Source organism: Antechinus flavipes, chromosome X (genome assembly GCF_016432865.1).
Source record: "Antechinus flavipes isolate AdamAnt ecotype Samford, QLD, Australia chromosome X, AdamAnt_v2, whole genome shotgun sequence".
NCBI classification, from domain to species: domain Eukaryota; kingdom Metazoa; phylum Chordata; class Mammalia; order Dasyuromorphia; family Dasyuridae; genus Antechinus; species Antechinus flavipes.
Genome location: NC_067404.1, coordinates 77,239,398 through 77,267,139, shown reverse-complemented (window position 1 = coordinate 77,267,139; position 27,742 = coordinate 77,239,398). Strand labels below are relative to the sequence as shown.

The following is a 27,742-nucleotide window of genomic DNA, read 5'->3' as shown; positions in this document are numbered from 1 at the left end:
GGGAGCGCGAAAGCCCCCGAATCCTACCCTCGTACTTGGGGCGGGGAGGGGGGGGAGTGGCTTCCAAGGCAGGTGGCTGGTCTCTGGTCCCTGCCATCGTTCTGCTCGCCCTCCTCTGGGCAGGGAAGGAAGAAGGGCTTTGCCCTCTCCACATTCCAAGGTGTGTGTGTGGGGGGCTCTTTGGTTTCTTGGCGGGGATCCCTTAGAGATCCCACCTCTCCGAGATTTCCGGGAGCCTGGGGGGGGGTTGACTTTGCACTTTCCCCTGGGGGAATTTGTCGTTGGAATGTCGCTCTCTCCATATTTCCTTCTTCCTGGGGTAGGAATGGGGCTGTCTCCTTTCCATCAAATGGAAATGGAGCTAAGTGCAGGGGCAGTTTAAGTGGCCAAGTGGAGCCTGGCCCGGGGCCAGGGCCGGTGGCTAAGAGAGTTAAGCCATCTCTGGCAGTCTCCGAACCCCCCAAACTCGAGGGCCCAGCCCTCTCGGGGCTTCTCGGTGCCCACTCTCTGGCCTCGGGAAAGGAAGCCTGGTGGGCTACTCCATGGGCTGCCCCCCTGGTGACCCAAGGTGTCTTTTCTCTCATCCCTCAGAAAGTGACGGCTTCCTCGGAGAATTTCCACGTGGGGGAAAACGATGAGAACCAGGAACGTGGAAATTGGTCCCAGAAATCCGATTACCTTCTCTCCATGGTTGGCTACGCAGTGGGACTGGGAAATGTCTGGAGATTCCCTTATTTGACTTACCAGAATGGAGGAGGTATTTTTTTCCCCATTTACTTGGAAAAGATCTGGCCTGAGAGTGATGGAGAAAGTGTATAGAGTTGGAGGGGGGGGCAGGGAAGTCGGACTCCCTGGAAAGCAGGTGCCCTAGACGGCCCATTCCGTCCAACTGGCTGCCCGGTAGCATTAAGGAAACATCCTCCGGCTGGAGGGGGGGAGAAGGTTTTCTGGGGAAAGCTTCTGTACTTCCTGCATGAGCAGTGAGTCGTGGAAAAGCTTCCTCCGTCCCCTCCATCTGCAAACGCAGCTAAGAACTTAGCTCTGAGGAAGTTGCTTGAACCGGAGCATTGAGTTACATTTTCCTAGAGGGAAAGGTGGAAGGAGGAGCCTCCGCCTTTGAAAATGCTCAGTTTGGGTCCCCGGGAGCCTGTAGGAAGAAGACCACATGATCATCCCTTTGCAAGTGAAAGAGACTTGAACTGGGAAATCTGTGTTTCTTGGGAGAAAGTGAGGGATTAAATGACCTTGAGCAGGAAGGGACCTCAGCTTCCCTTCCTTTGACACAGTAGGAAATTAAGGCTCAGAGAGCTTAAGGGATGTGCCTGAGACCATACAAATGGGAAGGGCTTGAATCAGGCTCTTCTCCAAGCTTCATTCAAGGCCTGGGTGTGTATTTCATTTTTGAAAGATGGCATTATTTATAGCTTGTAGGCCATTTAAGCAAAGTAGATCAGAAGGTGTGTGTGTGTGTATGTGTGTGTGTGGTTGTGTGATTGTGTGTGTGTGTGTGTGTGTGTGTGTATGTGGGGGGGGGGGAAATCCTGATTTAACACACAAAGGGAAACAAGAAGACATTGCACAATCCCTCGGTACTGTCGAAACAACTTTTCACTTACACCCTATTTTATTTGCTTGCTAATTACAGGTTCCAATAAAAGTGCAGAGGTGACGTGCCCTTGTATTTCATAACTCCCGCCCAGTACCAATGAAACTGGGCCATTGTCATAACTTTTGCTTACCACAATAGGATTTTGTGCTTGAGCTCTTTCAACGTCGTGCCCCCTTTTTAATAGGGTGAATGACAACGTTTACACTCGCCTTCAGACAAGGAAGAAAGAGCCGGGGCTAGGAGCACATGCTTAGGTGCTGGTCCCAGAAATCTCCCTCTTGCAGCTTTGAGCTCATTCAGTCATGTGTGTGATTTGGCTTGAAGATGAGTCAGGAGCCATGATTTTGTTTGGCTACGATGGCTCATAGAGCAACTGTTTGGGATGATGGGGAGACACATTGGGCGACCCGCCAACCCCTTCTGGTTGGGTGGACGGGAGCCTTCGAGTGAGAAACCCCTTCCAGGATGGACTCGCAAAATACTCCCCAGGTGTAGTCTTAATTTTAAGTCCTTCTAGCTAATTGAAACCAATTGCAAGAGGGGTGTTAAATCTCTAGGGAATAGCAGTCATGAGTTTAGCACCCTGCAACAGGTGCATTCCTCTTCTTTCTGACCAGAATAAAGAAAACATATCTGGGCTTTGTGGATTCAAAGTCAACTCTAACAGTTGGGGCTGCCAGAGAAAACCTTCTCCATCAGGTACTTGCAAGCCTAGTTGGCCCCCGAGGTCTATATGGCTCCGAGATTCTGGAAACAGGATTACCCCAGTGAATGACACATGAAGAAATCACATAGTCTCTCAAATATCTCTCCCCTCTCATTGATCTTTTTGGGGGGCCAATTCGCCAATCAGTGTTACTTGCAACAGTGGGTATTTAAGTTAAGAAAAGGAGCTGAGAGTCTAGTATGGTAAACATCCAGACTTTGGTAGCGGGACATTTAGTTAGGGTTGAAAAGTTATGGATGGCAGTTGAGTTCTTTGAATACTGTTTGAGTGCAATGGTCTCTCTAGCCCAGAGCAGCCATTTTATCCTATACTTTCACACTCGTGTTTTTGGAAGGTGGACTCATCACATCAGGAGACAGAGATCAGGATTTTTGCCATTAGTCTAGTTAGAGGAAAAGAATAATCGTTGTTTGCTCTTTCTTTAAAAAAAAAATCAATTTTGTTTTTGAATTTTTTTTCTATTTTCTATTAAGTAAAAGTATTCCAACCTCAAAATAGAAATAAAGGACAAAACAGGACCCAATAAAAAGAGATTTAAAAGAGTCTGCAGGTGTTCATGAACTGCCAGAGTTCTCCAGGTGTTAAGGACATGGGCCCCAAAACAAAAGATGGCTCTATCTTCACGTTTGTTCCCGTGATTCCTTTTGAACTTCTTTTCTGGGTATTATTGGTTGTCGGGACTGTTCAGTCAGACAGATCGGGTTCGTGTGTGCTCTTCTTTTGATCTGATTTCTCAAGGCTCTGGCCCTTCTTTAATCTCATATCTCTTTAATTTTTTCCTATTGACTTTTTATTATAGCACAACAACACACCATCACGTCCACACGGCACACGTTGTTCAGCCATTTCCTAATTGGTGGACCGGGAGTTTGTTTTCAGGGTTATATGTGGGGAGGGCTTTGCTGCTCTGACAAATAGTGGGGCTCAGAACACTTTGAGTGCAGACAACTTTTCATCGCTTGTTAATCATCTCCAAAGGATATAATCACAGTGGTGGGACGCTAGGCTCCTGGGTCTAGCGGGGCAAGCATTTCTGTAATTCTTACTGTGTAGTGATTTCCAGCAGCAACTTATTGGCCCACTCGCTCCTCCCAAAGCCACACTGGTTCTCAGCGTTTCTCTCCCTTTGCCAATCTGATGGGCATATGGTGGAATCTCTGAGTTGATTTGAATATTTTTTAACATGGTTGTTCAGAGGGTTTTTTTTTTTCTCTTTCAAGAACTACCTAGAGTCGGTAGATCATCTTCCTTAGAAAATCCTTAAGCTAATTTTTTGAACTTGCCCTCATCATAGGGTTTAGAACACTCTACCTCAATTGGCTAGCATCCTCTCAAGGAATCAATTAAATGAGAAGGTAACAGTCGACCAAGTACTGGGCTGGGACGGGGAGTCAAGAAATCCTGGATTCAGATTTCCACTCTGACTTTACTCCGGGCAATTCAGTGAAATTCAGTCAGGGAATAAGCATCTAATGAGCACCTAGTCTCTGCCAGGCATTGTGCTAAATTGTGGGGCTAAAGAAAGTGGCAAAAGACAGTTGCTTCGGCTCAAAGATGGGAATGATGATTTCTTTAGCACTTAAATTTTGTAATAATTCAAAATAGCTCTTTTCTTTCCCTTCCCTATGCTGTGGCTTTGGATTGACAGCAGATATCCCATCATACCACCGGTATGATGATTTGGATCACTCATCGTGCTGCTTTCCACTCTATCATCCACCCTCTCCCATAGATCCCAAAGGACCAGTGACAAATAAGGCTGAGCTGATTGACATCCCGAGGGTACATCACCTTCAAAGTGAATATAAGGAGCCTTCAGGCTTTTCCTGTTACCTGATGGAAAAGTTGGAGTTTGGAGCTCCTTGACATATGTAAAGTTAGAGTCCGTGCTCTGGTCAGTAGGGGAAAGAGTTGGGGTGTGAAGAAATGTCTGTATTACAAAAGCCTCATCTTGGCCTCTAGTTTCATTTCTTCCATCAATGTTTTTATAAGACTAATAAGCTGAAAAGTTGGTCAGTTTTCTTCAACCTACTGTCTGGTAAGGGAAAGCTAAAACTTCTTTTTGATCGCATCTTTTGCTAGGGCAAAAAAAAAAAAATATGAAACTTAATAGGGATAAATGTAAGTCTTAAACCTCAGCTCCCAAATCCACTTTTCAAGTACAGATTGGGGGCAGGGCCAGATAGGATTTTATCTTTAAAAGACCTGGACCATATTTGTCCATATCAGTGGACCAAGAACAGAAGGAAAGAGGAAGCAAGATGCTTTGATTACTCATAGGCAGGTGATTCTATAAATCTAGACGAGTCCATGATCATTTCTTTAATAATCAGGAAAAGTCCTGAAGTTCTAGTGCATATAGCAGGAACATCCTAGCTACCAGGAGGAAAGAACTTTGTCACTCTTTGCATCATAGATCCGTTTTTTCCCTGCTGAGATGAACCCCGTTTCTAGGTACCATTCCCTGCGATGGGAAGCAATGTTGACTGGCTGCTTGATGTCTCACTCAAACCAGAATCCCAATTCTGCATTAGCAATCCCTCCTAATGGAAGGAGGCTTTTAACAAACACCTGTCTTCTCTTTTAGAAACCAACCATCTCGTTCCAAAGGAAACTTGGTTTGGGAAAAAAAGCCATCCCCAGTGCCTTAGTGAGAGAAGGCAAACGTGATTTTGTTTTCTTTTCCCTTTTGAAAGGTGCCTTCCTCATCCCCTACGCGATTATGTTGGCGCTGGCCGGCTTGCCTTTGTTCTTTCTGGAGTGCTCACTGGGACAGTTTGCCAGCTTGGGGCCAGTTTCGGTTTGGAGGGTTCTGCCACTTTTTCAAGGTAGGTTTTAAAGCTTCTTCTTTTGCCAGCCTCCTCTCTGCCCTCTCGCGCCCCTCTTGCAGCCTCTCCACTCCCCAGTCTTACAGCTTTCCAGCCTCTGGCTCTCATGGGACTCCACAGGCCTTCATGGTTCCCCCTGGCACATCTGAGCCTATCGGTGCCATGTGGGCAGAAACTCCTCTTCCTATCTCCTCCAGCCTAAAGCTGGCCTAATTAATGTGGAAGGGCTGTGGCAAGGCTGAAAGTAGATAATTCATGCAAAAGCACCCTTGGAAAGCTATCAAGAGATCTATCAATTTAAGGTCACCTTATTGAAGGCTACTCGGGCAGGGCTCAGGGTCAACCAACTATATAATATATTATAGCGACTATATAATAACAGTCATTAGTCGCCTTTCTCTTCTCTCCCAGATTGCTCTGAGGCACAGTCCAGAACCTAATTGTTTGGAGGACTAATGACGAAGCTGCTTTTAGCTTCTGCTAGCATCTCTTCCCATCTCTTTTCCAATGCCTGATTCAAAAGAACGTGGCAGCTTTGTGCTGCACGTATTGGACGGGCCCAAGAGAACAGGGCACCACTGTGCAATGAGGGTATTTCCTGGCTCCACACTCAACTCAGAGTGTCCTCCTCTGAGGAGATCAGATATACTATGGCTACGGGATGGCTCCCAGAAAGTATCTGGGGTAACTGGAGCGCTCCATGGAAAATACAATTTGAGAAAGATAAAGGAGCCCATAGCTCAGTGCACGTTAGAAAAACTGACACGAAATATGTATACAAGAATTGCACATGTTTATCATATATTGGATTGCTTGCTCTCTAAGGAAAGGGGATGGGCTATAGGAGGGAGAAATTTTGGAATGCAAGGTTTGGCAAGGGGGGACGTTGAAAATTATCTTTGCATATATTTTGAAAATAAAAAGCTATTATTAAAAAAAAAGAAAAGAAAAACTGCCATAGAAAGAGCCATTGTGAAGTTTTTCATCTTGTTTGGGGGAAGCATCAAAACTAAGGAAATATCAAATTTCTATTTCTCCTGATTTGCTCATTTTTTAAAAAAAAATGTAGTTTTTGAAATGACATGTGGTAGATTTTAAGCGATTTTGAGTCTGATGTATTTCAAGTCCTTCTGGCAGAATGTTTTCTAAACCTTAAAATGCTATATAAATGGGAGCCACAGCTATTATTTTCATTAGGGGTTGCCCGTGAAAGTAGATAATCATATACTGTCATATCTGTGATCTTTGAATCCCTTTCCCCCAAGGATATGAATAAGTTGACATTAACAAAATGTCATCCTCGTTCTACTAGCAATAAGAGCCTAACATGCAAGATGGTTAGCCTGGATTGGGTGCCAGATTCAAGTCAGAAAGGCCTGGGTCCCTATTTCGCCTTTGACTCTCAACATATGTCCACGGGAAAAATATTATTTTTAGTACCCAACTCTCTGGGATTACTTTTAATGTTGAAAAAAAATGCTCTGTAAACTTGAAGGCATTGCAGAAATGTTTCTTCTTGTTACTGTTATTTTGGTCTGGGCCAAGAGCCTTCCATTAAACTAGCCTCCCCAACCTTTGTTTCAAACAGATCTCTTATTCTCTGGCTTGAATCACAGCGGGGATCAGTGGAGGGAAATGGCTTTCCTCATCAAATCAACCATTTCCCTACTTCCTTTGCTTTGTGCTCATCGTGACCAGTTTCTCTCTCTCTTCTAGGTGTGGGAATCACCATGATCTTGATCTCAATATTTGTAACCATCTATTACAACGTCATCATTGCCTACAGTCTGTACTATTTATTTGCTTCATTTCAAAGAGTCCTGCCCTGGTCTGAATGCTTCCACTGGGCAGATAAGAACTGCAGCAGAACACCCATAGGTAAAGTACCCTCTTGACGACGCTTGGGCTGGGAAGACTTACGCTGTCTGTAGCCATTGTTCAGAAGAAACCTGAAGGCCGAAGTTCTTTCCTCATCAATTAAGGAGGAACAGTTTGATTTGGTTTGGTTTTTGGTGAGGGTTAGTGAAATCCGAGTAAGACAAACGACCTGAGCGAGAACACAGGCCGTGGCAGCAGCGTGTCTAACTCTGGGTATTGCCGGTGTGAGTGAGTGAAGCCCAGTCTGACCATCGGGAGGTCTCCCTTAACAGTCATGGAGAAAGACGAAAGGAAGATGGGAGAAAGGGAATAGAGTGAGAAGAGGAGAAGAGAAATGGAAAGAGTGGAATAAGGGTAAGAAGAGGGAGAGAAGCAGGAAAAAAAGAGATAGAGAGGAGAGCCAGGGTAAATCCTTCAGCGCCATCACTGCCTGAAACAAAGTAATTCCGGAGAGAGCTCAGGACATTGTGAACATTTCAGGGAATACAGTTGCAAGCAGAGGCCCTGTGTCTACCTTGGGAAACCCCTTATGCTGTGCTGCTCATAACAGATGGTAGCTAAATCTCAGTCGAAGGAAGCAATGTATTGTGTTGTTGCAATTTCAGCTTTGTAGAGTTCTAATGAGACTTGCTCCTGGGAATCTTGGAGTATGGGGATGATTGCCCCTTGTCTTCTCTCTAGGGTAAGAGAGGAAGACTTATGGGGCTGATTCTGCTTTTCATTCCACTGGGAGTACACTGTTTTTTTTCCTGCTCAGAAGTGAGCAGTTGGAATGATACTTTAAATGTCAGAAACACGAAACCCCAAAACACACACATACACACACACACACACACACACACACACACATGAATTCAAGAAAACCATCTACCCTTTCCCAAAGGTGATCATGTGTATCTTTTTCTCTTCAGTAACTCACTGTAACGTGATTTCGAACATGGGGGACACTGTCCAAATGAACTATTCGTGGGTACTTGACAACAATCTGACCTGCATCAACGGCACTCAGGTGGAGCAGCCAGGGCAGCTTCCCAGCGAGCAGTATTGGGAGTAAGTATCCCGGATATTCTGGTGCTGAGCAAGTGGCCGGCAGAATCCTAGCGAGCCCAGACCAAACAGAGTCTCCTCTCCTTCTCATCTTGCTCTTGTCAAAAGTTAAAAGACATGAAATCAGAGCGGTTTCCATTCCCATTAGACTACTAAACTCTTTAAGGACAAAGGCTACTTTCATGCTTGCCTTTGTCCAGCACACAAAAGCCTTCTAATAAGTGTTGAGTTGAGATGACTGGAGCTGATCTTACTCCCCACACAGCATGGGAGCCAGATTTCCAGTCGGGGACCGTGCTTTCACCCCTCCACGCCGCTGAAAGTTAGATGAGCTGAGAACACGTGGACTCATTCCTTCTGCAGGAAAATAAACAAAGGAACCAAACACAGAGTGAGAATAATCCATTAAACTAGGAAGCTCTAGTTGGGTCACAGGATTCACCCCTCCCCATCCTGTGAAGGGAGATTTCCCCTTGGCTGCTTCTCATCCTCCTCCCTTCTCTAGAAGTGGTCCCCTTGATATCTAAGATCTCATGATCCCATGACCTAGCTTTCTAGGATGTCTAGGATTCCAGGAGCTAGGATTTCTATCTCCTTACCAAGGCAGGGCCCTCGCATCCTGAAGTTTAAGATCCCCCCACCTCCCCTCCCTTGCTTTAATGGCACTTGCCCTAGCACCGGGATTGCTCCTTATGGCTCTGGCCAAGCCCAAGTATTACCTCCCCTAAGTAAGTGGCCATCTGCAAAGTTGGATTCTCATCACTTCATTCTTTCCACAAGCATCGATTTCAAAGTCCGTTGTGTGTTTAACAGCGTACACAACTGAGTTATTTAGTTCTCCAGCTAGAAGGTGCTACAGAGTGTTTGGGTGATGGAAAGGTCAGGAGAGGTCGAGAAAGTCTCTCTGCTACACGGTCTGTGAAGCCCCTCCACAGTACCTGGTAAATGGTTGTCCTGGCCCGTGTGTGAACGCTGTCATGGGGAGTGAGGAGAAGTAGAAAATGGGCTGGTTCGGGAATCAAAACTGCTCTGGTACTACCTCAGTGATCTTGGGCAAGTAAGTCATTCAACCCTGGTCTTCATTTTCCTCCTCTGGGAATGATCGCCAAGGTACCTTCCAGCTTGAAGATCTAGAACCCTTTGACTTCCAGTGATGGAGCTCTCGCCCAGGTGACCCAGTCTTAGCTTTGATTGCTAGGAGACTAAAATCTGCATTTCTGCCACTTCCATCATGGCTCTGAATTTGGCTTTTTTAAGTGACCCAGGATACTTTATACCCTGTCTGTGCTACAATTCCAAGACTTAAAGCTCTATTCGCCCAGACTTGAGTCTCCTGAAGTGTCTTCAATCCTTTCTCAACCACCTCACTAGCCTGGTTAGGTGATTAGGAACAGACCCCAGAAGCGATCCTGCCAAGGAGAAACCTCCTGTTCCCAGGCAGCCAGGTCACAGTGGGGGGGGAGGGGCTATGTTTGTGTACAAACTTTAGAACTTCTGGGAGCAGGTGAACTCTCAAAATAAGATGAAATCCGAAACATGAAATAAAATTCAAATGGGCCCTCCTTCTTTTGTAACCTGGGAAACTATTGCAGAATTCGAACAATACCCCTGCTCCAGAGAATATGGTGTTGAGTATGTTTCCGCAATGTTAACTGAAGGATTTTGTTCAATAGCTCTCCCTCCTGAGGTTCTAAGCTGTGCTCAATCAACGCTGGGTTTGGTTCTGGTAGAATTGCTTTTGTCACTGGAAACAAGGGTTACTTACTGACTTCCATGAGCCTCCCGGGATGCAGCTGGATTAATCGGGATAATAGCTAATAATATCCAATTGTATTCACGAGGTCCCTGCCATTGTGCTAAGGGCTTTCCGATGACCATTTTATTTGATCCTCCCAACAACCCAGGGAGGGAGGTGGGTGCTATTTTACCAATGAGGAAACTACCAGAGAGAGCTTAAGTGACTTCCCCAGGCAAATTCAGCGTCAGGAGCCAGATTTGAACTTGGGTTTTCCTGATTCCAGGCCTGGTGCTCTATCTGCTACTTCCCCAAAGCTTTTCTGTGGAGAAAAGACGACCCAAGCGGGCTCCATGCTCATAAATGGACTTTTGTGTTTTCAGCAAAGTGACACTCCAGCGTTCCACTGGCATGGATGAGACTGGGGAGATTGTGTGGTACCTGGCACTCTGCCTTCTTCTGGCCTGGCTTATAGTAGGAGCAGCACTGTTTAAAGGAATCAAATCTTCAGGAAAGGTAATATGAACGAATGAATGAGAAAACATTTGTGAAGTGCTTACCATATAGCAAGTTCTGTAATGAATGCTGGGAATGAAATTACTAAAGCAAAGCAATTCTCATCCAGGAGGAGCTTCCTTCCCAATAGGGGCTGGGGGGAAGCCACGCGGCCAGGACAATGGTGGGCAGGGAACGTCCCGGCAGCTGTTGACTGGGCTGCTTTGCCAGTTTCGTAGCAACTTCGTTTCATGCGTGTTTGGATATCCTGTAGAGTCATTTAAATATAGAAAAAAAAAAAACTGTTTACCTTTAATCCTTTAACTGGAAAATCCAGCCCTGAATGATTGAGTTCACAAAGTTGCTCAGCAATGAAGAGTAAAACTTTGCCACAAGGTGAGGCTTTGACTGTCTTATCTGCAGGCCCGGTGTGAAGCCGGGACCCTGTGATTAAGCGTCTTAGAGTCTTGGGACTGAGAAATTGGGCACTGGCCCACGGCCAGGAGACTTCTGTGGGGTAACAGAGTAGGCCTTTCCCCCGGCCTCAGAAGGCTTAGTGACCAGATTGGCAGTCAGTGGTCCAAGCCAGGTCTGTGAGCGCCCTGTGTTGCTTCACTCAGGGCTTCCCAGACTCCAGCTTGAAATCCCTTTGCCCCTCCTGGCACCTCTGAACGGTCTGTGAAATGTCCGCCATGCCTGTTTATGGGATCGGTCCCATAATTCCCAAATCCATCTCTGGAAGGCCTTTGGAAAGAAGAATTGGGAAGCTTTCTAGAATGACAGCTCTGAAGCCTCCCTTCCCCCACCAAAGCAAAAAGTCTCTAGCTCTAAGAGATCACACTACATTTTCCTTGAACTCTACCACTGGCACCTAAGGTTTCCTAAAGCAAGGTGATTATCACAGGCCTTCTTCCTCATAGAAGCTCACACCATTCGGGGCAGCAAATGGGATTCCACTTTGAGTCTGTCTACACTTCACTATGCTAGAGTAGAGCAAGTTAGGCCGAGGTCCAGCCCGGTAACATGCCTGCTTCACGCTCCCGGAAACATTTTGGCAGTGCCCACATAGCCAGGGGCAACTTCACGGTATTGACTTTGCCACGCAGTGCCTTATTTCCTTGTGCTGCCAATGCTGAGAACATCCTGGGGATACTGCCTCACCTGAATTTGGAGAGCCCTTCCGTGGGCTTGCTGAAGCATCTTTGGGAGGATGTTCTAAAAAAAAAGGCCACATGGGCCAACAGTGGATAGAGCACCGGCCCTGAAGTCAGGAGGAACTGAGTTCAAATGTAGCCTCAGACACTTAACACTTCCTGGCTGTGTGACCCCGGGCAAATCACTTGATCCCAATTGCCTCAGCAAAATAAATAAATAAATAAATAAATAAAATAATAATAATTAGAAATTTTAAGAGCTCACATTTATAAAAGAGCCCAGTCAGAGTGACTTCCTGTTCACCCAAGTCTCACACTGGGTTGCTGATTGTTGGATGCACATTAGCAGTAGGGGTTCAATAGGCATTTTGGATTGTTTGTGGAGAACGGGAGGATACATTTTGAAGAACTTTTATTTTCTCGTTGGGAGCTAAGTGCTAAAAATAGAGCTAGGGATGGGGACTAGATCTGTGACTTCATTTGGGATAGGGAACTTCCAGGGAAAGCAGTTCCTTCTACTGATGCAAGTTGGCAAGTTCTTTGCAACTCAAAGAGCTAACTAGACCAGTACAAAATGAAATGACTCCACTCGGGGTCACATGGTCAGTAATAGTTCAGAAGCACAATTCAAACCTGGCTCCAAAGCTGACTCTGCCTTTCATGCCACGCTGTTTTTCATAAATGGCACTCTGTGGCATATACTGACCGGGAAGGACAGACTTAATTTAGTTTCCCCAGAAGAACATATTTATACAAGTCTTAGATATCTCTTGGTAAGATTATTATGGCTGCCAGGCTTACAACTCCCAACAGAACTCAGGGAATGTTCTCATAAGATGTTTTTGTTTGTTTGGTCGGTTTTTTTAAATGGCTCCTTAGAGAAAAGCCCGAAAGGGGAATTAGTCAACACAGAAACCGATAGGATGTCTGGGTCTCTTGGAAGATTTCTCTGTTGCTCTGACCTTACTGATATCTCTTTGTCCTGGGTGGCCATTTTTCTTTAAGTGCAAAACCCAGTTGTTGTGGTTGTTATTTGATAGTTTTTGATTATTCTTTGTGTCCCCATTTGGGCTTTTCTTGGCAGAGATCCTGGGGTGGTTTTTCATCTCTTTCTCCAGGTGAGGTGACAGTTGAGGAAACTGAGTCAGCAAGTACAATGAAGTAACTTGTCCGGGGTCACACAGTTAGGTAGTGTCTGAGGTCAAATTTGAACTCTGGTCATTCCGAGTCTGGCGCTCTATCCATTGCAATGCCACCAGAGCCGATGACGACCACCATTCCTGATCGCTTTCTTTTTTCTTGGCAGGTGGTCTATTTCACCGCCTTGTTCCCATATGTTGTCTTGTTCATCCTGTTGGTGCGAGGTGCAACACTCGAGGGTGCCTTCAAAGGAATTTCCTACTACATCGGGCAGCAGTCGAATTTCACCAAACTGAAGGAAGCAGAGGTAAGAAGAGCTGATCGAGCTTTCAAGTCGATCGGGTGAGAGGATTGACCTGGTAAACCTTACACAGTGCAAAGAAGCCTGGGTTCAAATTCAGAGAGCGTGGATTCATTAAAACACATGGGAAATTAAGTCTCAGACTTACTTGCCTAAAGTCAGGGAGTAAGCACGAGAGACAAGAACTGAATTTATGACCTTACAGACCAACATAAAGGGTAGCCATCATCACGCTCATCAGGACCACCATCAACATTTATGATTGTCTCAGTAAGACCACATGGAACGATGAGAGCCACCTTTTAATAGTGTCATGTGACGCCTCTAGTGTAGACTAAGAGCTAGGGGAGTTTCTAAATGTTTCTGTGAAACTAGAATGCTTCTTTTAACCATACGCTTCTCTCTTGAACTACATCATGGTGATCTCTCTGAAAAAGAAATTCCCCTCCCCAACTTTTAACAACAAACTTTAAATTTATTTTTTTAAATTTTTATTCATTCATTTATTTGTTTGTTTGTTTTGCTGAGGCTATTGGGGCTAAGTGACTTGCCAGGGTCAACAAACTTTAAAAATAACTAAACATAGCTCACAAAAAAACGAGAGTTTTGTTTACAAAGTATTTTATATCCGTCATCTTAGTTTATGCTCATAATGACCTTGTGAGGGTAGGGGCTATTTTTATCACCGGGGCCTATACCAGGAATGGAGAGATAGCATCAAAGACCAGATTGCACAAGAGCCCAGTGTATAGTGTGTGCGTGAAGAACCCCTTTATTCCTGGTCTCCAGCTTCCCCTACCTGCTTCCCTTTTCTTGTCTATCTCCATCTTTCCAACACGGGCAGGCAATGACAAGGAAGATACATTCTTTCCTTCTCGTAAGGCATTAGCTAAAAATTATGACAGGATGAAAAGAAATAGCAGACTGTATTCTGAGGGATGCTAATTCCATTCAAACCCTGGAAATTAGAAATAAATAGAAATAGCTATTATCAGTTGGGGGAGGGAGGAAATGGCAAGCTCAAATGAGATGAATAAATATTTGTGGAATTAAATTATGATGCTCGCCCTCACAGGGGTCAGCCCTCAAACATCCCCCTTACACCCCGCCACCCTTCCCGCCCCCACCCCCCCATTGTTGATATTTGTGATACTGGTTTTTGTTAGGGGCAGAATTCGATCCCAAAGGCAAACCTTAAGGATAAGGTTGGAGTCGGGTTGGTCTGAAATTCCTACCTTTCCATTAAGAAGCAAAGTTGTTATTTTCTCCCGAAGGGCATTATTAAAATGCAAACATCTTACCTGGGAGGGGATACCAACCACATTAACTATTAACACACATTAACATGGCCTAATTTCTGAATTTAGTTCTACGCCCCTGAAGGTCTGGAACATGTGAAAGGTCAAATGTGTTAATGGAGCGAGAAGGGGTTGGAAGTCTGGCTGATAGGCTGCTGCCCAGGGAGGGGCAGGGGGTGCTGGCCAGTGTAAAGACCCCAGGTACCTTTATGATGGACCTACTGCATGAAAGGAGCCATACTTAAGGGTTTCATTTCATTCAATTTCTTTTCTTCATAGGTCTGGAAAGATGCTGCTACCCAGATATTCTACTCCCTCTCTGTGGCCTGGGGAGGCTTGGTCGCTCTCTCTTCCTACAATAAGTTTAATAACAACTGCTACTCTGATGCCATTGTGGTTTGTCTGACAAATTGCTTGACCAGTATATTTGCTGGGTTTGCTATTTTTTCCATATTGGGACATATGGCTCACATATCTGGAAAAGAGGTCTCTCAGGTTGTCAAATCAGGTAGGAAATCATCTGTTTTCGCAACTACAGGTACTCTGGTGCTTATTCCATGAATTCCCTATGTAGCTTTGGGAAACATAGAAAGATTTGCTTCAGATATCGAGGGCTCAGGTGATTCTGGGCTCTTGAGGCTTCTGTCTTTAGAGCATAAGCTTTGGCAGCTCGTATCATGCTAGAAAGAATGGCTCTGGGTATGATCCTGACGACAGGCTGCATCTGGCATCGGGAGCCCAACCAAGAAGTATGCGATCAGCATCCCGGCCACGAGGCGGTGCTTTATTTCGCAGATGGCGCCCTGCGAACAAACGCAACTAAGAATGGCCCTTCGTACCCCTTTGGCTGTCCCGTTTTGCTCATGTAATGACGGCAATGGAGAAGCTGAGAAGGAGCCAGAGAATGCTAAGTTTAAATTCCAAGGTGGCTCTTCTAAATGAGACCTTTGTCCAGTAGCCAGTGAGTTCATAAACAGATCAAGGGACTGAATGATTTTTGTGTTGATCTTTTGTTCTAAATAATAATAATAATTAGCATTCATAAACTGGTGCTTATAAATAAGTGAGCAGATAAAAGGAAGTTGCAGCCGAATGAAAGGTCGCCTTCCACTGATGTTTTCCTCAAAGAGGAAGACAAAGGAGTCCAAGCTATTGTTTTCAAGCACCCAAGTCAATTTAGACTGTTATTTCAGGAGATGCTTTGCCATGCATGTACCTGAGCAGTTCTCAGGTTGAACGTGAGAAAGTGGATGGCCATGGGAGAAAATGACATCTCATGAGCCCAGATCCATTGCAGAGATGAAAAAGTAGAAATGGTCTATGAGGAACTCCAGCAGGTCCTACAAACTATGTCAATCCATTCCTTGGTACCCAAGGACTCTGGGGCTAAGGTGGCCAAAGGGGAGGATGGCCAGGCTGTGAGAGAAAATACAGTTTGATATCAACAAATGAGAGCACCCCCAAACCTGTACACTTCTCAGAAGTTCCAGGCCTATAATCTTTAAGATTCCATAGGTGCCAGATAAGGCAAATAGCATACTGAAACTAACAAGTGACTGGATTTGGCGATGGATGCCGATCGGGTGACATTTCAGAATCAGATTGCTGACTTTTATTAGGAAGGTCAAAATCAATACCAAATTGGAAAGAAGCTGAAAACGGAGATGGGTTTGTATGTAGTTGTTGCATCTCTAGCCTGGATAGCTTCATTCAATAAGCTATCAGCTATCAACTCTTTTTTTTTCTTTTTTCTATTTTTTTTCCTATAGAGGCAATTGGGGTTAAGTGACTTGCCCAGGGTTACACAGCTAGCAAGTGTTAAGTGTTTGAGAACAGATATGAACTCAGGTCTTCCTGACTTCAGGGCTGGTGCTCTATCCACTGTGCTACCTAGCTCAGCTGTCGTCAACTCTTAAAAAATCAGAAATGGTCCAAAGTAAAAGCCCTGTTTCGATCACCATTTATTCAATAGGTTTGACAATGCAAAACAGTCACAATGACAATAAAATCTAAGGAGCCTCCAAGCTGCCTTAGCAAGTAAACACTCACTCTTCTTGCCAAGTAGGACATGGAAGCCAAGGGTGACTCTGGAGGCTCATTTGCAAAACAAAAGAGAAGGAGGCAGAAGATTCTGAATCACTTGCCTTATATAAGAGGGAAGGGGAATTAAAAATTAGTCTGTCCAGAATTTGGCAAACGATCCAGCTAAAATCCAATCTTCCATAGAACACTTCTACATGAAGTTGGATGTGAAGTAGAACAAATCTGATTCCATATTCAGAGACTCCTGTCTCGAATAGTCATTATTGACAAGGGGAGTAGAATTGCAGCATTCCTTATACCTGAGGTAATATTTGAGGAAGTATCCAAGTTGGAGTGATCCCATAAATGCTCTCTGCTACATTGGTAGTCTTATTTTAGCTTCGAAAACACCTCCTACCATAGGACTGGAAATTAAAATTGCCTTCTTTGAATAGGCTCTGAAAGCTGTAAATCCCAGGTTATAAAATAGATTAATCAGGAACGATTATTTGCCTTGTTGAAGGATTTAGGAACAGGCTCAGTTCCCAGGTTCCTTTAAAATATTCACTCATTTGACAGAGCAGGAGAGAGGAACTAAGACTATCCCACTGTAGAGTTTGAGTGGACCTTAGAAAGCTCTAGCAGCCGTGGCAGCCAGGTAGTGTGGCGGATAGAGTGCCGACCCTGGAGTCAGGAGGACCTGAGTTGGAATCTGGCCTTAGATACTTATTAGCTGGGTGACTCTGGGCAAGTCACTTTACCCTGTTTGGCTTAATTTCTTCATCTGTAAAATGAGTTAGAAAAGGAAAATGGCAGTATCATTGCCAAAAAAAAAAAAAAATGACAAAACCCCAAATGAGAGCGAGACTAACTGATTAAACAAGAAAAACAGCTGTGATTTGTAGTGCAAAGGGAGCTGAGTTTGAAATGAAGAGTGCTAGCTCTGTCACTTAAATTTTCTGGGGCTTCACAATGATTTGATGATTTTAAAGGCCCCCTCCTGCTCTAAAATCTGTGATTCCTTTTCAATAAATGAGTTTGTTTCATAGATTAGGAAACTGAGGTCCAGGGAAAGAGATGATGGTAGTGAGGATGATAGCAATAACTACAGTGTTACAAAGACCTGTTATTCTAGTTCCTATGTTGCAATCGAGGAAGCTAAATTTCAGGGCGATTATGTGATTTGCCAAAAATGGTACAGCTCCTAAGTCTAAATAAACTGCCCAAAGTCACCGAGCTTTGGCAAGATGGCAACCTGAGACTAGATCCTGGAGTACCTGACTCCAGAGCTGTGGAAGGTGGAAAGAATTTAAAGGTCTCAGAAGCTTGATGCTTATAATTTGCATGATCCCGAGCAAATCTGTTCAATTGATCTATAAACTAACATTGATTAAACACCTACTGTGTGCTAAGCAGTGTGCTAAGCACTCGGGATACAAGAAGAGGAAAAAACAGTCCCCTGCCCTTGAAGGGCTTACTTTCTATTGGAGGTTGAGGAGACAACATACAAATATCTGTAAAATAAGTTATAAATGGAATCAAGAGGAATAGAGAAAAAGCACCAGAATTAAAAAGAGTTGGGGAAGGCTTCATGTAGAAGGAAGAATTTTAGTTGGGACTCAAAGGAAGCAAAGCTCAGTCTCTTTATCTGTAAAATGTGTTCAGACTACAGGGCCTCTGAGGTCCCTTCCAAATCTAAATCTATTCTTTTCTGATTCCTGGCAACTGAAGTTCAAATCAGAAGTGAAGATAAATTATCTCTGAATCTGTAGTGCAGCATTAAAGTGAAAATGGAATTCAGTTTAGAAGATTTTCCTTTCCTTTCCTTACAATTTTGCTCAAGTCCCCTGCTGTGCAGAGGGACATTGTGGACCTAGGGACTCATGGGGAAAATTTAGAGAAAAGGTTAAATAGGGAGAAGCTGGTCCCTCAGCTTGGTCTTTTTCTGATCCTGGAATTAACTTAGAATATGTCAATGCTTGTAAGGGTGAGATGACAGACCACCTTAAAGTATTTCAAAGTGTTTTCAGAGATAACTATTGAAATACCTAAGATGGCTCAAGGAAGACAGACTATTTCCATTTTCACATCATGGAATAAATTAATCAATGTTTTAATATCACTGTTGATAAAGAATACATATAGCCGAGGAATATTATAACCCAATTGTCTAGTATCGTATTCAGAAAAATAAGGAAGTGTGGATAAGTTTTTTATTTGGTTTCTGTGCTTTTATTTTGTTTTTAATCGAGATAACCCGAATGATCCTAATTTTTTTCTAGGTTTTGATTTGGCATTCATTGCCTATCCGGAAGCTCTAGCGCAGCTGCCAGTTGCCCCATTTTGGTCTATATTATTTTTCTTCATGCTTTTGACTTTGGGCCTTGACTCTCAGTTTGCTTCAATAGGTAAGTAATTGGGGGGGGTAATATTTCAAAAGAAAATTTCTCATAGTTGAGGCCATTTTTATTTCAAAACAGTCTCCTTTAGACTGCCTTCTGCTGCTCCACACGAGTCTTCCTTAAAACACAACTTTTATTGTGCCTATCCCGTCCTTTGTTCAAAACCCTTCAATGGCTTTCTGTTGTCTATAAGAGAAAGCTCAGATTCTCCGGTCTGTTTTCTGTGACCTTGCATCAATCAACCACCTGGTCCTACTTCGATTTCCATTGCTTCCCAGCATGCATCTTTATTCAGTACTTTGACTTTCCCATTCATCCGTTGGATTTTAAAGTTATTAGGATCTTTTGTTTTTATATGACTTACTTTCCTGGCATACACCTTCACTCAGTACTTTGACTTTCCCATTCATTTGTTGGATTTTAAAGTTATTAGGATCTTTTGTTTTTATATGACTTACTTTCATTGCAAAGATATCCCTCCCTACTTCCCTCACCAGTCATCTTTAGTAACAAAGAAAGAAAGGAAGGAAGAAAAAAGCCAATTTAACAAAACTAAGCCATGTGTCAAGTCATTCTGGCAGCACATGCGACGTAACATATCCACGGTCCTCGCCTTTGCAAAGAAAGGAAGGGGATGCATTTTCTCAGCTTTTTTCCCAGTCTGAGCTTCTTAGAAGTGAGCTCTGACAGGGCAGAGATACTGTCTTTGTAAACTTTGCTTTTCCCAAAAGGTGAGTCACAGTGCTTTTACTGCAGCTAGTGCTCAATAAATGACTGACCACAATAATGTTAAAGAATAATTTTTAAGGCAGCTAGATGGCACAGTAAGCAGATAGAGCACCGGCCCTGAAGTCAGGAAGACCTGAGTTCAAATCCGGCCTCAGACACTTACCACTTCCTAGCTGTGTGACCCTGGACAAGTCACGTAACCCCAATTGCCTCAGCAAAAAAAGAAAATAATTTTTAAAAGAACATTATATAAATGTAATACCCAAGTAGAGGCAGGCCACACACACATACACACAAACTGTTATTGAAATATCATTATGACTGACAATTGCATTAGAGAATTCTGAACTAAAATATTGAGAGAAATTGTGCATAATCTGAACCACACTGCTAAGTAATTATCTCCTATTTTGGATTTTTTTGTTCTTGGCTCATGGGTACTAGTACATTGCCCCCAACTAGATTGGAAGCTCACATTGAGGAAAGGAATCCTGTCTTACACCAAACATGACGCTTGGGGTCACAGTATCAATAAGGAAACATCTAGAAGGGCCCTCCATTGTATAGAAGGAAGACCCTTGAAGAGATTAAGGTTTTCCTCTGAAACAGAGACAAATCTAACTTCAGTTCTTTTAACACTCACTTTCAACACCCATGAGTGCCTCCGTTTGGTCCTACTGGGCTAATTGCAAAAGGTATGGTGGACACAGTCTATGGCCGAGGAAGGAAGGTTCCGGAGGCTAATCGGAACAAGAAGACCACATAATTGGAGGGAAGAGAAAGAGGGGTCGAGCTCCATTTACATTCCATTAAAGAGCAGGGGGAACTTTTATTCTAAGATGTTTTATCTTTTGGCAATCGACCCCTCAGTTTTCATTTTGTACCCCTATTCTACTTCGTGTGGTTACTTAGCAGAATATAAGAAGGCATATAAGAAGGCAAGGGAGAAATTGGAGAGAACCTTCCTATCTCTTCTTCAGTGGCCTACAGAACAGGGAATTCCGGCCAGAAGCTCTGAATAGTGACGGTCGAAAGGAAGGCCAGCTGGCCAGTTCCTAGGGACTGCAAGAGGGGAGAAGGGACCCAAGACCATGAAGGATCCCTAGAGATTTCATTTACCCTGTGCCCCAAAGCCATATAGATGCTCGAAAACTACCTGGGGGGAGATTCACTTCATTTGAACTCCAACAACCATAACTAGACCTTACTAACCACTAAATTGACGTTTAAATTATCGTTTTTCCTCTACAGAAACAATTACAACCACCATTCAAGATTTATTTCCCCAAGTGATGAAGAGATTGAGAGCTCCCATAACTCTGGGATGCTGCTTGCTTTTGTTTTTACTAGGTCTGGTCTGTGTAACTCAGGTAGAACATTTACTTTTTTCATAGCAATTATGTTTTACATTTCTTCAGAAACAAATGGTTCAAATGAACAAGCCCGGGAATTATGATAAACTATCGGGCTTGAGCAAATGTATGCATGCATTCGATCTCTATTGGATGATGATGGTGATGTGGTATAACTGCCAAGATACTGAGGACATGATTCAAATCCCACTTCTGTCGCTAACCTTTGTGACATTGGGCAAGTCATTGGATCTGTCTAGGCCCTGTTATCTTTCTCTCTCAGTCTTGGTGACCTCCAAGTTCCCTTCCAACTCAGGATCTCTTATCATAGAACTTTGGGTGTTCGTTCGGGTCCTACTCTCCACGATACAGCGGCTTATAGTGCCTCTGGGGTTTTCTTGGTCATTTCTCTCTCCAGTACCATCCCCAAATAGCTATATCTTAAAGAACTACTTGGCAATTTCTAAAGGAACCACTCTGAGTGCCCCCTCTTCTTATTGAGAGATTCAGGGAAGAGTGAGAGTAGCCTGTTGGGTTCCATGCTGCTTTGCTAATTTAACAGAGGCACCCTGCAATCGCATTGGAAAACCTTCCCTTTTCACATTTCTTGGGTGGAATGGAATACTATAGAACCTATTTAAATGCAATGAGTAAATGGCCTTCTGAGAACCTTACAAAACTGTATTACACAATTCTGTTAGCTCACATGTATCCCGAAATGATCTGTGGTTTTCTTGGCTAGGCTGGAATCTACTGGGTTAATCTTATTGACCATTTCTGTGCCGGATGGGGCATTCTGATCGCAGCCATACTGGAAATCATCGGGATCATATGGATTTATGGTAAGCCATCTGTGAACCTGATGCCCAAAGCATTATCGGAAAGGCTATCCCCATGATGTTTCATTTCCGTGGCTTCCTTTTTTTTTTTTTTTTTTTTGATCACTTTTCACTACTGTGATTTGGAAGTCAATTGAGTTGCCCACTCCATGAAGCAGACATACTTCGAGATGTGTGCATCCCTGCTGTTGTAAAAGACTAAAATAATTCAGGTCCACCAAGAGAACTGGAGACCGAGTTCCTGTTGGAGGTGTGTCAGACTGCTGGCTACAACCCATTCTCTGTTGGGTTTTTCCATTAGGTGGGAACAGATTCATCGAGGACATAGAAATGATGATTGGAGCAAAGAAGTGGATATTCTGGCTGTGGTGGAGAGCCTGCTGGTTTTTCATTACTCCTCTTCTTTTGATGGTAAGTAATAGCCTGAAACAGATATGGGAGCAAAGAACATATACATGTATTTGGCATTTCAGCAATTTCTTTACAAATAATCATACAACAGGGTCCAGATAAAAACCAATAAAAAACAACACGTTCATTTATTTTCATGTACAGTTACTTTTTGGGGCGAGGGGGACAATCACAATTAAGGAACTTGCCCGGGGTCACACAGTTGGTATCTGGGGCTGGATTTGAATTCAGCTTTTCTTGACTCCAGGGCCAGATTCACTGCACTGACAAGCTGCTCCATTGCTTTTCTTGTGAGGAGCCCGATATGATACATGTAGTAGTCCCCCAAAGAGCTGGAGATTTCCTTCACAGGAGGTGGGCTAGATGGTCACTCAACCAATTGAACTAATGTTGATTAAGCCTCTCTACTTTGTACCTATGAGCATCTAGGTTTAGGTGCCGTGGGAACACAGAACAATGGACTCATAGTCTTTGTATCGAAAGAGTTTTCAAACTATACACTCCTAAGACATTAAGAATAATTCAGGTATCGACAAGGAGTGAATGACAGCTGGGCTGGACACAGGAACCTTAGATTTGGAGATGGACAACATTCAGTGCTATCTATATGACGTTGAGCTAAGTGAGCAAAATGTAAAGATGTAAAATTTCATCTTTATCACCCTTCAAGCTAGGATCCTCTGATTCTAACCAGGTTATCTTGGCCAAGTCATTTCCCCTTTCTGGCCCACAGTTTCTTTCTCTGGAAAATCCAGGAGAGAGAAGTTGGATTTTAGGGAGCTAAAACTATCCTATGGTGGGTGCTCATTGCTGAGAGACTAGTAGAAAAAGTGTCTGTCTTGGGATTTCTTCATTTGTAAGAAGATCTCCATAACATCAGTCCACTTTGCTAGGCTGTAAGGAGGATTTGTTAGCTTGAAGGTACACAGGGATTTCCTTCCTTGGGTATAGAAAAATGGAAATAGGGCGAGTCTCATTTTCCACTAGTCTAGCTTCTATCTAGGTAACATTTGAGGTTTAGGATGGGAACAGTTGAGTCTTCTTACGAACTGCATTTGTATTTTAGTAGTTTGAGTCATTCCCAAGGAAAATGGATTTGAATCCAGGAGGCACTGTGACATTATATGGCAAAGAGTGCTGGGCTCGGAGTCAGCATAGACTGGGGTCAGATTCTATCTCCAGCCCCGGTTGTCTGAGTCTGGCCAAGTCGCTTAACCTTTATGAACCTCTGCTTTATAAATAGGGGGATTAAAAATAACTCACGTCCATAAGGTGGTTGTTAAGATCAAATATGATAATGGCTATAAAGCTTTGCGCCCACCTTAAAGGACCATAAACATGGCAGCTATTATCCGATTTCATTCAAGAACCCCCGAAAAAGCCTTTTTGGTTCCTTTGATCACTCTGGCAGCATTCTGCATTAAGCCAGCCCAGTTGCTGTCAACACATGCATTTTACGGCCACGCTGTAAACCTTTCATTTGAGCTGTTTTTGTAGCTACCCGGGCTTTACGAGAAGCCACAGTCTGGTTCCTGGAAAGCTTGACACCCAGTTGCAGCTCTGAAAAATGTCCCAAACCGGGCAAATGTCCATCGGGAAGGAGATCTACTATGGAATTGAATTAATTGGGAAATGTAATTGTTCTGTGATTAAATAGCTAAGAGGGCCTATTATATATAATTGTTTGCCAGCTACTTTGGCTTGGCAGAGTGAGAGCCATCCTTGAAATAAAGAAGACCCGGTCGATTTCTTGTTATTCTTCTGACACAGGCAATTATCTATGGCTCCGAGTTGCCTGTAAGTTGCCGATCTCCCTAGGCAAAGAGAGTACTCCACGCTGGAGTTCCATATGTGGATGGAATCACAGGCCCAGCCCCTGAAAATAAAATGATTGCATATATTGCAGGAAACTTATGATCATTCCTACCCTTGTTAGTTGTATCCAACTATATAAGCCTTTACATTTAAAATTAAATAAGTACTTTTGTGAGGTTTCGGAAAACACTGGTTTCTCATGGAAGAGCACTGGCTCCAGTGTCATGGCCAGATAGGTATCCTGAGTATGGAAAAAAATGAATGGACTTTCAATGATTTCATTGGCAAAGTTGCATTGAGTTCCAAAAGCAAACTTGTAGAGCTCAAGTTCACTTGATAGAGATGCGACATTTAGTGGGGGGGGTCCACGTATTAGATTCTGTCAAAGGAAAATAGATGAGGTGAAGAAGCATACAACTCAGATGTCACCATTCATGACACATTTTGAAATACCAGTTTGAATTACCCTTTAACTTTGAAGAAACTTCATTCATTTTGATGCTCTTTGGATGCAGCCTTATCAGGGGTTTCCTTTTCAGCCCTTCGTTTTCTCTAAGGCAACATATACCCGAATCTCATTTCTTCCTCCTACCCCCATTGCAAGAGGTTTGGCCTCCAGCAGTGGCCACTGGAGTTTGCCCCATATGTGTTCCATATCTCTCTCACTGTGGAGTTATTTGGATTTATATGTCCCAGAATTCCCTCAAATAAAAAAAAATGCCATGTAAGCCTTTCCCCCAGCCCATTGCCATAATATCCATTTTGAATCTGACTTTACTTTTTTTTTTTTTTTTGAGAGGCAGTTGGGGTAAAGGGACTTGTCTAAGGTCACACATCTAGTAAGTGTCAGGTGTCAGAGTCACATTTGAATTTAGTCCTCCTGACTCCAGAGCTGGTGCATTATCCACTGTGCCACCTGGCTCCCCCAACTTTACTTTGAAACACTTAAACTGGCCAGTATTGTATTTCTTGAAAATCATACAGCATACCCATCTACTTAGAGATATGGAGAACTTGTCCAAATGGTTATTTTTGGAAATCAATAATAAAAACATTCCTTTAGTTTGGCCACATACTATTTTTATCTTCCGTCTTGGAATTTTTTTTTAAGTACCACCAACAGCTTCTTAAAATGCCCAACCAATTTCCTAGACTTCTTTTAAATTTAAATGGCTGGGTATTTTTTTTTAACTTGAATTTTATTGAATTGTATTTTTAAAGGCCCAAGTGGATGTTTTAGTGGTGATGTCACCTGGGCAGAACACTGATCCTGAAATTAACTTTTGATTTCCTCCATTTCATCCTAACAGACCATTTTCATCTGGTCCCTCGTGACGTTTCAGGAACCGAAGTATGCTAAAATCCCATACCCTACTTGGGCACTTGCTCTAGGCTGGTGCATGATTATTTTCTGCATCATTTGGATCCCTATTTTAGCAATAGTGAAAATAGCGAAAGCCAAAGGCAGCTTCATCCAGGTGAGTTCCAGGATCGGGTAGGGAGGAGGGGGGTGAGCATTCGTTTATAAGGTGGCGATAATAAAATAAGCTCAATCATCCCCCAGTCAGTCAACAAACGCTTATTAAGTGCTTAAGGGTTTGGCACTCTGCTGGGGATATAAGGCAAGGCAAAAGACAATCATTGCCCTCAAGAAACTCAGTCTAATGGGAGAGCCAATGTGCAAAAAGCTATGAATTGACAAGTTATAGATGGTTAAGCAGGGGTAGTCTCCGAGAAAAGTACTAAAATTAGCAGAAGGAGAACAGCCTTATGCCCACATATCCAGGGACACTCCCCATGCGCAGGTCAACTGCCTGTGTCCTACAGGAGATGAAAACAAACTTCCATCTTTCCACTCACTATACTATGACTGGAACCATCTTGCTGTCTTTGTCCCCTGACAAAAATGTAAAGAGACTATGCTTGGTTAGACTGAACTTCCCGTGATCACTCTAGATGAGAACAGATCCCCTAGAAATACCATCATCCAGGTCCTCACCTCTAGGGTTGGGCCTGGACCAGAGAGATCAGTGGGAATCTGAGGGGGATGCGTGAGATGAAGAGCAGTTAGTTCCATAACATTCTTTTCCTCATCGTCCCTTGGCGCCAGGCACTGGAACATTATTCTGGTTTATGAAATAATTTACATAATCAGATTTTCTACTTCAGTTAACATAATTTCATTAACAGTAATTAAATTAAAACATAATTTCATTCTCAGTGGAATATGCATTATCAATAATAAGGATAATCATTTTTCATGCAGAAAATAAGATTTCTGCCTAACCATTTGTGAATTTGTACATTCTGTTCTCGTCTTTGTTTAGCAACGATCATCTTAAAAGCTTTCTTAAAAATGAAAATCTCATCTCCCCATCCGATCCCGCGACACTTAACGTTCTCACGCCAAACTTTTGTTTTTCACCTTTTTTAGCGTCTTAAAAGTTGCTGCAGACCGGCTTCCAACTGGGGTCCCTACTTACAGCGGCATCGTGGTGAGAGATACAGCGGTATGGTAGACCCCCAAAAAGAGCCTGACCACGAAATACCAACTGTCAGTGGCAATACCAAACCAGAATAAGATCCACTTGGAATGTAGATCGAAGGTGAAATTTTTTTTAGAATGGAGAGAAAACGAAAAGCCATAGTATTTATTTATATGCTCATCGAGTAAAAAGATGTATATACCACATGTATAATTTAGTTATGACATTTCTTGCCATGTAAGCAGGAGTTGAACATAATGGAATGAATCTGCAGATTTAGCATCTAGCTGAATTTCCATCAGGTTATTTCTCTGCATCTGTCTCACCTCATGCACACACCTGTCTACATTGCACAATGATTTTTTTTTGTAATAAATTATTCTTGTAATGCTTTTCTAATAATTGAAGTTTATTTTTGATTCAGTTCTTTAGCTAGCGAAAGACTGTCTTTTCTATTGCAATGTTTTTGAATCACGTGTTTATATTTTCTTAGTACAGTGTATGATTTTGAATAAAATGAGAAAATAAACTAGGATAATAAAGGCACGTAGAAACAAGTTTCTCTCAGAAATTATGTACGTCTAGGGATAAAACTAAATGAGATGATGGAAATTGGGGATATAAAATGCAAGTTTAAAATAATACTTTCAAGCATTGGCTATTTCTTAGATGATCATCACAAAATTGGTAACGGGACTACATTTTTATAAGGGATAAAAAAGGAAAGAGGATTCTTCATCTAGTAGATGATGCACCAAGAGAATCCAGAATCTCTGATTTCTATGTTCCCCACTTGTTCCCCACTATGTTCTCCTCTAATGTCTTCTTCCCGTACAAGGTGTGGTGTAACACACATAAACACACACGTGTACAGACACACACATAAGTACACATACACATGTGCGCACACACGTGTATATGAAATATTTATCTTTGGCTATGGTACATGGGGGAAAACGGTAACCTAACTGGTTTTCTTACAATGCTTTATGCATAGGAAATCTATGCTCCATTTCCTGTAGTCAAACCTAGCGGTCAGAGCTCTTCAAATAATCATGTACTTCTGACAGGTTAATCTGCACTCATTTTGTCCTGATCCAAATAGGTTACTACTCAATATACCTTCCGGATTGATGATCTATTAACCATAGTCCCTCTAAACCGGCCATCGGGAATGCAGTCTTATGACTAAGTGTTGATATTGTTATGAAGTCCTGATCTCTTGACCTAACCATTACACCCTGTCAAAAGTAATGAAAAAGTAAGAGATGGGACAAACAGGCGTCGATGAGGTTTCTAACTCCTTAGATGAGCGCTGTGCGTTACTGACATGAGCCCTTTGTAAGATGAATTCTACATCACTTCTAATGCAACATTTATCCAACCTAGTCACAATATCTTGAAGCATGAAATAATGTACAATTCAAATTTAAAGATTATCCTACAAAGCACTACAGAACTGAAAAATGCTGAT

General features: G+C 43.0%; 1 protein-coding gene across 1 annotated transcript; it reads left to right on the top strand.

The window, feature by feature from the left end:
- Positions 1-286: 286 nt before the first annotated feature.
- Positions 287-26,825, top strand: SLC6A14 (solute carrier family 6 member 14). The gene is made up of 14 exons (XM_051969180.1): positions 287-319; positions 523-757; positions 5,033-5,164; positions 6,881-7,042; positions 7,954-8,092; positions 10,208-10,340; positions 12,780-12,920; positions 14,492-14,720; positions 18,517-18,642; positions 20,617-20,735; positions 21,460-21,559; positions 21,858-21,967; positions 25,093-25,260; positions 26,217-26,825. Exons 1-14 carry the CDS (start codon positions 287-289, stop codon positions 26,361-26,363), a joined length of 1,974 nt encoding a protein of 657 aa, XP_051825140.1. The 3' UTR covers positions 26,364-26,825.
- The last annotated feature ends 917 nt before the right edge of the window (positions 26,826-27,742 follow it).

What these genes read in the sequence shown, in the direction of transcription:
- SLC6A14 (XM_051969180.1), top strand. Translation starts at nt 287, where the DNA reads ATGTCGCTCTCTCCATATTTCCTTCTTCCTGGG. An exon ending in CCCAGCGAGCAGTATTGGGA is followed by an intron (nt 8,093 to 10,207) that starts GTAAGTATCCCG and finishes TTGTGTTTTCAG; the next exon opens with CAAAGTGACACTCCAGCGTT. An exon ending in CCAAACTGAAGGAAGCAGAG is followed by an intron (nt 12,921 to 14,491) that starts GTAAGAAGAGCT and finishes TTTTCTTCATAG; the next exon opens with GTCTGGAAAGATGCTGCTAC.